The sequence below is a fragment of the Protobothrops mucrosquamatus genome, unplaced genomic scaffold (genome assembly GCF_001527695.2).
Source record: "Protobothrops mucrosquamatus isolate PMUCROS unplaced genomic scaffold, P.Mucros_1.0 scaffold1499, whole genome shotgun sequence".
Taxonomy (NCBI): domain Eukaryota; kingdom Metazoa; phylum Chordata; class Lepidosauria; order Squamata; family Viperidae; genus Protobothrops; species Protobothrops mucrosquamatus.
The window spans coordinates 268283-279169 of record NW_015387673.1 but is presented as its reverse complement, the minus strand read 5'-3'; the positions used below and the strand labels follow the sequence as shown (position 1 = coordinate 279169).

General features: G+C 43.1%; 1 protein-coding gene across 1 annotated transcript in view; it reads left to right on the top strand.

The window, feature by feature from the left end:
• CARMIL3 (capping protein regulator and myosin 1 linker 3) overlaps positions 1-10887 on the top strand; it is a 48180-nt gene that overhangs the window by 2951 nt on the left and 34342 nt on the right. Inside the window, exons 2-9 of the mRNA XM_015822223.1 lie at positions 1386-1436; positions 4144-4203; positions 5226-5347; positions 5683-5780; positions 6520-6590; positions 7672-7745; positions 9296-9371; positions 10597-10685. Coding sequence (XP_015677709.1) covers positions 1386-1436; positions 4144-4203; positions 5226-5347; positions 5683-5780; positions 6520-6590; positions 7672-7745; positions 9296-9371; positions 10597-10685 — 641 coding nt within the window. The remainder of the gene's footprint in view (positions 1-1385; positions 1437-4143; positions 4204-5225; positions 5348-5682; positions 5781-6519; positions 6591-7671; positions 7746-9295; positions 9372-10596; positions 10686-10887) is intronic.

The following is a 10887-nucleotide window of genomic DNA, read 5'->3' as shown; positions in this document are numbered from 1 at the left end:
CATATCCAATTCCTGCAACCGTTCTTCCAATGTTTTTGCCTCTTTAAATCATCTAAGTTGCTCTTTTTTGCACTTTTTCCCCAAAGCCTCAACATCTTTTCTCGTAATGTGGGGACCAAAACTGAACGCAGGATTCCAGGTGTGGCCTCACTAAAGGCTTTATCAAGCGGTACTAACACTTCCCGTGATTTCGATTCTGCGTCTCTGTTTATACAACCGAGGATTGCGTTAGCAGACCAGAACAATAAAAAGGAGACAGGAAAGGCGGACAAGTTTCGCAACGCATAAGAAGGGGAGAAGAACAGGGTGACTTTGTGGTCGCCAAAAATTAGAAGCCCGGTAGCGTCTTTTCCAACCGGCTCACGTTATGAAAAAGCAGAAGATTTCACGAGCGTCTGATCGCTTCCTCGGACGCCTCGGGAAGCTTCTGCTTTTTAATAAAAAAAAGAGTGAGTCGTAAAAAACTGCCACCAGACTCCTGGTTTTTTTTTTTCTTTCTTTTCTTTTTTTCTTTTTTTTACAACAACGTCTAGGGAGCAATTGTGCCGGTTGTATATTATCTCCGGGCCTCGGTGCCTCCCAACCTCGTTGCTAAGCAAAAAATCTTAAGCCATCAATAATTCACCTCTTCTCCGTTGCAAATGGACAAAGATGCTGTCTGATCCTTTTCATGTTTCTCTTTCGGAAGATCTTTTAATGGCTCACACTCGCTTCCCCCTTCCCCCCCCCCCACGATTTCCTGATTAGTCAATTTGTCTTTTTCTCGCTGGCACACGCAACAAACTCACAAATGCCTTTCTCGCTTCTGCTTTCCAATATTCCCTCCCAAAGCATCACGGTGTGCGGAGGAATTATTACACCGGCAGTGTGGCTGATTTGGTTCCTTCCAAAGGCCTACATCACCCATCATTCCCAGCCTGGGTGGCCTTGGGGGGGTAGGGAACATGGATCAGACAGTAAAGCCAAACTTTAAATAACCCTCCCCCATAATTTTAGAATCAGGGGGGTGGGGAGAAGGAAAGGGCCATGTCGCGTATCTCTGATTATACCCAATTTATGCAGTGAAACTCACCAATCTTAGCTTTATTCTATTATTATTATTATTATTATGGATCATCGCAGTGTCAGCCAGATGTTGAGACTGGATTTGGCATTTTGTCTACCTATCGAGTCCTTACCAAGGACCTGGGATAGGCAGATGTGGATGTTTGATGTTATTACAGATATCGTCGCAGGATGGAAGCAGTTGCTAGTAAGGCCGCCTTTTGCAATTGACTAATGGCAAATTTGTCTATTATTATTATTATTATTATTATTATTATTATTATTATTATTATTATTATTATTATTATTATTATTATTATTATTATTATTATTCTCGACAGGTTCTTACCACCTGGCGTGTCTATTTGTTTGGAATTAAGATGCCTGCCAAGGTGAGTGGAACAAAGGAGAGAAAATAGGTTATTTAAGACAGGGTATCGCAACCTCAATAACTTTATGTCTGGACTTCAACTCCCAGAATCCCCCAGCCAGCAAAGCTGGGAATTCTGGGAGTTGAAGTCCACGAGTCCTAAAAGGGCCAAGTTTGAAGACCCCTGATCTAATTGGTAACAAACCAGCCATTAAAGCAGTGTTTCACAACCTCAGCAACTTTATAAGACGTCTGGACTTCAACTCCCAGAATTCCCCAGGCAGCAAAGCTGGGAATTCTGGGAGTTGAAGTCCACACATCTTAAAGTCGTTGAGGTTGAAGAACGCTGATCTAAAGGGAAAGGGGTTAAATGCTCTTTCATCCCTGGCAATTCACGTTCTCTTCCGGTAATTTCTGAGGGAAAATTTAGGAGTGTCTGGTGGTCTCTTTTTCCTTTTTTCCAAGGAACTAAAATTAGCTAAAAATAACCACCTAAAAGGGACCTCAGTTCCTGATGATTTCAACAAACACCCCCCCTGTTCTTTTTAGGGTAAGATTCCTCCAGACTGTGAGTCCCTGTCTCGTTTACCTCACTAGGATTTCCTAGTGGTGTCCCATCCTCATATTACAATCAGTCCTCGACTTAAAACAATTCGTTTGGTGACTGTTCAAAGTTACAACGGCACTGAAAAAAGTAACTTGTGACCTTTTTCACACTTAATGACCGTTGTAGCATTCCCCATGATGACAGGATCAAAATTTGGGACACTTGGCAACTGACTCATATTTATCACCGTTGCCGTGTCCAGGGTCACCTGATCCCCTTTTGCGACCTTCTGACAAACAAAGTCAATGGGGGAGCCCGATTCACTTAACAACCGTGTGACTGACAACTGCAGTGATTCACTTAACAACTGGCCAGAAAGTTAATAATGGGCCTCAGTTCTAGTCATAAGTCGTAAGTCAAGGCCTATCTGTAATTTACTATCTGTCAATTCCAGATCAAGAGCTATGCCGCAGCTAAGTGTGTGGAGAAGCGAAACAAATAGAATAGAATAGAATAGAATAGAATAGAATAGAATAGAATAGAATAGAATAGAATAGAATAATAAAATACAGAATGGAATGGAATGGAATGGAACGGAACAGAATAGAATTCTTAGACCTTGGAGGTTTAAAGTCCCCACATTGTGGGTGAAAAAAACAACACAAAAGTTACAACCATTGCACACCCTCCACACTCATATGATCCCAATCCAGGTGCTTAGTAACTGGCTGGTGAATAGAATAGAATAGAATAGAATAGAATAGAATAGAATAGAATAGAATAGAATAGAATAGAAAAAATATGGAATGGAATGGAATAAGAATAAGGAATAGAATAGAATAGAATAGAATAGAATAGAATAGAATAGAAAAAATATGGAATGGAATGGAATAAGGAATCGAATCGAATCGAATCGAATCGAATAGAATAGAATAGAATAGAATAGAATAGAATAGAATAGAATAGAAAAAATATGGAATGGAATAAGAATAAGGAATAGAATAGAATAGAAAAAATATGGAATGAAATGGAATAAGGAATAGAATAGAATAGAATAGAATAGAATAGAATAGAATAGAATAGAATAGAATAGATAAAATATGGAATGGAATAAGAATAAGGAATAGAATAGAGTAGAATAGAATAGAATAGAATAGAATAGAATAGAATAGAATAGAATAGAATAGAAAAAATATGGAATGGAATGGAATAAGGAATCGAATCGAATCGAATCGAATCGAATAGAATAGAATAGAATAGAATAGAATAGAATAGAATAGAATAGAAAAAATATGGAATGGAATAAGAATAAGGAATAGAATATGTTTATGTTTATGTTGTTTATGTTTATTATATTTATATCCCGCCCTTCTCCTTGCGGACTCAGGGCGGCTAACAACCAAATAAAACAACTACAAAATACCAAATACTACAGTTAAAACATAATTAAAAGACAAATATTAACAATTGGCCTAAGTAATTTAAAAATATTTTAAAACCCCCGCTAAAAATTTCCCCTAGGCCAGTCCAGCAAGCTGAAATAACCATGTCTTAAGGGCGCGGCGGAAGGAAGGGAGATCAGGGATCACCCTGATCTCTGGGGGTAGTTCATTCCAGAGGGTGGGAGCTCCCACCGAGAAGGCCCTCCCCCTTGGGGTCGCCAGCCGGCACTGTCTGGCCGACGGCACCCTGAGGAGACCCACTCTGTGGGAGCGTACAGGCCGATGGGAGGTAATCTGCGGCATAGAGGAGAATAGAATAGAATAGAAAAAATATGGAATGGAATAAGAATAAGGAATAGAATAGAATAGAATAGAATAGAATAGAATAGAATAGAATAGAAAAAATATGGAATGGAATGGAATAAGAATAAGGAATAGAATAGAATAGAATAGAATAGAATAGAATAGAATAGAATAGAATAGAATAGAATAGAATAGAATAGAATAGAATAATAAAATACGGAATGTAATGGAATGGAACGGAACGGAACAGAATAAAATTCTTAGACCTTGGAGGTTTAACGTCCCCACATTGTGGGTTAAAAAAACAACACAAAGGAATCAGGAAAATGCCTATCCTGTACTGTTGTCAAGAAAAAACACACAGCACTCGACTCAAACAAAATGTAAATTTTATAGCTGTACAAATCAAGACTCATTTTCTTCCTTCTCTTATGTAGCCCGAAACCTCGTTCAACGTCTTGGAGATCCGAGCATTAAACACATTGAATCATAACCAGGTAAGAAACGGCCCATTTCGCTAAAAAAGTTAATTGGTATTATTTATTGGCTGGAGGATCGATCTTTACGAAGTTCCTTCCTTCCTTCCTTCCTTCCTTCCTTCCTTTCTTTCTTTCTTTCTTTCTTTCTCTCCTTCCTTCCTTCCTTCCTTCCTTCCTTCATTCTTTATTTTTCATTCTTTCTCTCCCTTCTTTTTCTTTCCTTTCTTCCTTCTGTCTTTCTTTTTTCTTTCTCTCTCTCCCTCCTTCCTTTCTTCTTTCATTCTCTCCTTCCTTCTTTCTTTCTCTCTCCTTCTTTCTTTTTTCTCTCCTTCCCTTCCTTCCTTCCTTCTTTCTTCCTTCCTTCTTTCTTTCTTTCTTTTTCTCCTTCCTTCCTTCCTTCCTTCCTTCTTTCTTTCTCTCTCCTTCCTTCTTTTCTTCTTTCTTTCTTTCTCTCCTTCCTTCCTTTCTTCTTTCTTTCTCTCTCTCTCTTTCTTTCTTTTTTCTCTCCTTCCCTTCCTTCCTTCCTTCTTTCTTTCTTTCTTTTTCTCCTTCCTTCCTTCTTTCTTTCTTTTTTTCTTTCTTTCTTTTTCTCCTTCCTTCCTTCCTTCCTTCCTTCCTTTCTTTCTTTCTTTCTTTCTTTCTCTCTCTCTCTCCTTCCTTCCTTCCTTCCTTCCTTTTTTCTTTCTTTCTTTCTTTTTCTTTCTTTGTCTCCCTTCTTTTTCTTTCCTTCCTTCCTTCCTTTCTTTCTTTTTTCTTTCTCTCTCTCCTTCCTTCTTTTCTTCTTTCTTTCTTTCTTTCTCTCCTTCCTTCCTTCTTTCTTTCTTTCTCTCTCTCTCTTTCTTTCTTTTTTCTCTCCTTCCCTTCCTTCCTTTCTTCTTTCTTTCTTTCTTTCTTTCTTTCTTTCTTTTTCTCCTTCCTTCCTTCCTTCCTTCCTTCTTTCTTTCTTTCTTTCTCTCTCTCTCTTTTTTCTCTCCTTCCTTCCTTCCTTCCTTCCTTCCTTCCTTCCTTCCTTCCTTCCTTCCTTCCTTCCTTCCTTCCAGATCTTGGTGGAAACAGAGAAAGCAAATTACAACCTGAAATTTCCAACCCCAGAAAGTGCCGGACAGGTGACCAGACACGTCAACTCTGCCTTAGCCAAAATTTTCCCCAGTCCGGCTTCTGTGTGAGTAGGCGAGAAAAAGCAGGAATGCTGGGAAATGATAAAAAAATGCCTGGTGTTTTGGGGTTTTTTGGGGGGGGAGGTTGCTGGTAAAGCTAGTCCACAACTTACAACAGTTCATTTAGTGACCGTTCAAACGGTCATAAATGTGGGCCGGTTGCTGAGCTCCCAAAATGTGCTCACAGTCCAGCATCAGGATTTTAAAACCGGGGTCCATCGCAACTTGGAACGGTCGCTAAGCGAGGACTACCACGCAGACTGTGTGAGAAAGGTATAAGATCTCAGGTGCTCCTGATATAAATTCCTTTCTCTTCCCCCCCCCCCTTACTCCATTCCAGCTGCCTGATCCGGCACGGGAACGTGGAAACTCCGGAAACTTCCCGGGACGTCTCCCCCAATTCGGAAAGTTCGAATTCCACCATTCACAGCATTTGCGGTGAGAAGGCGATTCGGCGCGCGCGCGGAGTCCGCCCGGGTTTTCATCCCCGTATCCTCGTAGTCCAGAGAGTTTAGGCACGGCTCTCTTCCTTCGAAGCGAATTGTATGAAATTTTAATTACAGCGAATGGCATTTTCCACTTAGCCCACTGACCCGAATCCCGGAAGCGTTCTTCTAAAAAGCTACAAATTGCTTTGCTGGATCGGAGGAGCTCCACTTAGCCTGGTATTCTGCTTTTAAGCGCTCGCAGCCACCGAGGCTTTAGAAGCTTATAAATCATATTTCTGTCTCGTCCCTCCAGCCCCTTGGCTATCAAAGATATATTGCCTGGAGAGGCAGTGGTTTCATTTCAAGGAAAGCCGATCGCAGAAAAGTCCATTTTAAACATAATTCTTTGCTACTGGTTGTGGCCTCGTTCTAAACGTTTGATGATATTTAGGCTAAGGATGATCAATATCAACGTTATCGACCTAGTCAGAAATGATTGGCTCTATCTAGCCTTGCTTGAAACAGAATTTGGAGAGGAAAAAATCGCTTTGCTAGGATTTCGGGAAGATGTTTCTCGCCCCAGGTCTTCCTGAGACACTAGAAGATTGTCTGGATGCGAGGTTTGCGTTACGAATAAAACGGGAACTCTTGTTAAGAAGGTGGCAGGTACAAATCTGATCCTCAGCTGGTCAAGCTTTTCCAGAAAGGCCGTGGAGAGGGAATATAACTCTTTTTTCCCTCGTCCCCAGGAGGTTTCTCTGAAACGTATGCGGCCCTTTGCGATTACAACGGACAGTCTTGCCGGGAAGAAGTTCAGTGGGTGAGCTGACCAGCTGAGAAGACTGAGGGATGGCTTGCTTTCTTGAGCAAAACTGACTTCCTTCCTTTCTTCCCCTCTCTCCTTCCTTCCTTCCTTTGTTCCTTCGTTCCTTCTCTCCCACCTTCCTTCCTTCTCTCTCTCCTTCCCTCTCCCCTCTCCCCGTCCTTCCCTCTCCCTCTCCTCTCCCTCTCCCTCTCTCTTTTTCCCTTTCCCTCTCCCCCTCTCGTCTGCCTCTCCCTCTCCTTCTCCCTTCTCCCTCTCCTTCCCTCTCCCTCTCCCTCTCCTTTTCCTTCTCTTCCCTCCCTCTCTTTCTCTTTCCCTTTCCCCTCCTTCTCCTCCCTCTCCTCTCTTCTCCTTCCCTCTCTCTCCTCTGCTCTCTTCTCCCTCTCCCCTCTCCCTCTCGCTTTTCTTCCTTCCCTCTCTCTCTCCCTCTCCTATCTTCTCCTCTCCCCCTTCCTCTCCCTCTCCTTCCCCCCTCTCTCCCTCTCTTTTCCTCTCCTCTCTTTCTTTTCCTCTCCTCTCCCTCCCTCTCCTTCCGTTTCCCTCTCCTTCTCCTTCTCCTCCCTCTCCTTCCCTCTCCCACTCTCCCTTTCCCCTTTCCTTTTCCTTTCCCTCCCTCTCTCCTCTCCTCTCCTTCCCTCTGTCTCCTCTGGTCTCTTCTCCCGCTCCCCTCTTCCTTTCCTTCCTTCCCTCTCTCTCTCTCCCTCTCCTATCTTTTCCTCTCCCCCTTCCTCTCCTTCGCCCCCTCTCTCTTTTCCTCTCCTCTCCCTCCCTCTCCTTCTCCTTCTCCTCCCTCTCCTCTCCTCTCCTTCCCTCTAGCCTCCCCTCTTGTCTTCTCCAAAAAGTCTCCTCCAGTCCCGTTTCTTCTGAGAGCTCAGCAGCTTCTTATTTACCCACTCTCTCCTCTGCCGCTTTCCCTCCGGCTCCCAAGGTCCTTCCCACACGCCATGACAATAGGGACAGAGGAGAACAGGGGAAGAACACGGGTGCTTAAGGAGCTGCTGGAGGTCCTGGGAGGAATCCACTCTAACTGTAAAAATGATTGAATGTTTTCCTTTCTCCGGCCCTCAACCGCTTCCAGGATGTGGACACGATTTATCATTCTGAAGACAACCGGGAGTTCAACCTGTTGGATTTTTCCCACTTGGAAAGTCGGTGAGAAGCTCCCTTTGGAGGCCCCCCCCATTACCCAGCTGACTCCCCTCTCTTCTCAAGTCCAGAACAAGGGAATTCTGGGAGTTGAATTCTACCCATCGTTAAATGGTTTAGTTCGTTCCGCAAACCCCAGCAAATGATGGGAATCTGGAAAGGGGTAGATTCAGTTACTGAGTTAAGCCTGATGTGTTAATTTATCAAAAAACGAGAATATCTAGGTGCAGCTACAGCGGCCATCTTGCCTTTCTGATTCCTCCCTGTTGTGTTCGATAATCCTGGAATTTAATCTTAATCTTAATCCCTATCTTAATCTTAATCCCAATCTTAACCTTAATCCCAATCTTAATCTTAATCCCAATCTTAATCTTAACCCCAATCTTAATCTTAATCCCAATTTTAATTTTAATTTTAATTTTAATTTTAATTTTAATTTAATTTTAATTTTAATTTTAATTTTAATTTTAATTTTAATTTTAATTTTAATTTTAATTTTAATTTTAATTTTAATTTTAATTTTAATCCCAATCTTAACCTTAATCCCAATCTTAACCTTAATCCCAATCTTAACCTTAATCCCAATCTTAATCCCAATTTTAATTTTAATTTTAATTTTAATTTTAATTTTAATTTTAATTTTAATTTTAATTTTAATAATTTTAATTTTAATTTTAATTTTAATTTTAGTCTTAATCTTAATCATTGTGGAGACCTTCCAAAGCGGTAATCTGCTGGTCGTCTTCGATAAGATTCAGAATTTGAAAGCACTCCCTCTTTGAGAGAGGATGGTTTTTAAAACTGGAAAATTATCAATTGGGGGAATAAAAGACGGTGGCTCTCCCTTCCCACCAAGGAACATGGGAGTTGTAGTGTCATCAATCAGCCGAGGTTCTGTCCTCCTTCAGTCCCTTCTTTCGTTTTCTTTTTGTTCTTTCCTCAGGGACTCCAATGCTCTAGGACAGGGATAGGCAACCTTGGCTCTTTTATGACTAGTGGACTTCAACTCCCAGAATTCCTGAGCCAGCATGGGGGAACTATGGCTCCCTTGATGACTCGTGGACTTCAACTCCCAGAATTCCTGAGTCAGCGTGAGGGAACTTTGGCTCAGGCAGGAATCCCTAGACCAGGGGTAGGCAACCTTGGCTCTTTTATGACTCGTGGACTTCAACTCCCAGAATTCCTCAGCCAGCCTGGCTCAGCTTGGAAATCTCTCCCTTTCCCCTCAGCCTGGCTGGCTCAGGAATTCTGGGAGTTGAAGTCCACCAGTCATAAAAGAGCCAAGGCGGCCTACCCCTGGACTAGGACACTGTTTCTCAACCTCTGCCGCTTTAAGCCGCGTGGACTTCAACTCCCAGAATTCCCCAGCCAAAAATGCTGGCTGAGGAATTCTGGGAGTTGAAGTCCAGGCAGCTTAAAGGGATTAAGGTTGAGAAACTCTGTCTCTAGGGTGAGTTTTCAAAGCAGAGGACAACTTTTTGAGACAAACCATTACTGATTTATGCTCCTTCTAACTTTTTTTCTCCCTTCTTTTCCATTTTTTCCTCACGTCCCAGAGACCTGGCTTTGATTGTGGCAGCTTTGGCTTACAACCAGTGGTTTACCAAACTTTACTGCAAGGATTTGCGGCTGGTAGGTTCCCGTGACTGTTTTTGAGTCCTTTCTTATCTGTGGTCACTTTCTGTTCACTGCAGCCAGTCCTCGACTTAACAGCAGTTCACTTAGTGACCGTTTAAAGCAGGGGTCTTGAAACTCGGCCCTTTGATGACTTGTGGACTTCAACTCCCAGAATTCCTCAGCCAGCGTGCCCGGCTGAGGAATTCTGGGAGTTGAAGTCCACAAGCAGGGGTCTTCCAACATGGCCCTTGGATGATTTGTGGACTTCAGCTCCCAGAATTCCTCAGCCAGCGTGCCTGGCTGAGGAATTCTGGGAGTTGAAGTCCACAAGTCATAAAAGGGCCAAGTTTCCAGACCCCTGCTTTAAAGTTACAATGACCTGGAAAAAAAGTGACTTACTGTATGACCGTTTTTCACACTTATGACTGCTGCGGCACCCCCAGGGTCACGTAATCAAAATTCAGACACTTGGCAACTGACTCATGTTTACGAAAGTCACAGAGTCCCGGGGTCATGTGAGTGAGTGAGTGGGTGAGTGGGTGAGTGGGAGGATGGGTGTATGGATAAATGGATGGATGAAAGGATGGATGGATGGGTGAGTGGGTGAGTGGGAGGATGGGTGTATGGATAAATGGATGGATGAAAGGATGGATGGATGGGTGAGTGGGTGAGTGGGAGGATGGGTGTATGGATAAATGGATGGATGAAAGGATGGATGGATGGATGGGTGAGTGGGAGGATGGGTAGATGGATGAAAAGATGGATGGATGGATGGATAAATGGATGGATGGATGGATGGATGGAGGGATGGGAAGAGAATGGATGGAGGGATGGATGATATATGGGCGGTAGATGGACAGAGTGATGGAAAGATAAATGGATGGATGAATTAATGGATGGAAAGTTGGATGGAGAAATAGATGGATAGAAAAATGGATGGGTGGATGGATGGATGAATAGATGGAGGGATGGATGACTGGCTGGCTGGCTAGTAGGTGGAGGGAGGGAGGGAGGGATGAGGAGCTTGCTCAAAAGTCTGGCTGGAGGTCCAGTGGGCCAGGCTGGCTCAAATTCTGCTTCTGTCTCCATCTCTCCTTCCATCCTTCCTTTCCTTTCCTTTCCTTTCCTTTCCTTTCCTTTCCTTTCTTCTATTTTTTTCTTTTCCTTTCTTCTATCTTCCTTTCCTTTCCTTTCCTTTCCTTTCCTTTCCTTTCCTTTCCTTTCCTTTCCTTTTTTCCAGGGCTCCGAAGTAGCCGAGCAGATTCTGCACACGGTGAGCAAGTCCCATCACCTGGAGGAGCTGGTGCTGGACAATGCAGGGTTAAAAACGTGAGGCTTGGCTAGACTTTGGCATTCACCTTTCCTGACTTTGCAAGGTTTGAGGCTGCTGGGAACAGGATCCTGGCCTTCTCCGCTGTCATCCCGTCTTCGGCCTTGCGAAGGAGCCCTTAAAATGCGCTTCTCCGGTGAGATTTCCGCCTGATCTGCTCTCTCTCTCTCTCTCTCTCTTTCTCTCTCCCTCCCTCTCCCT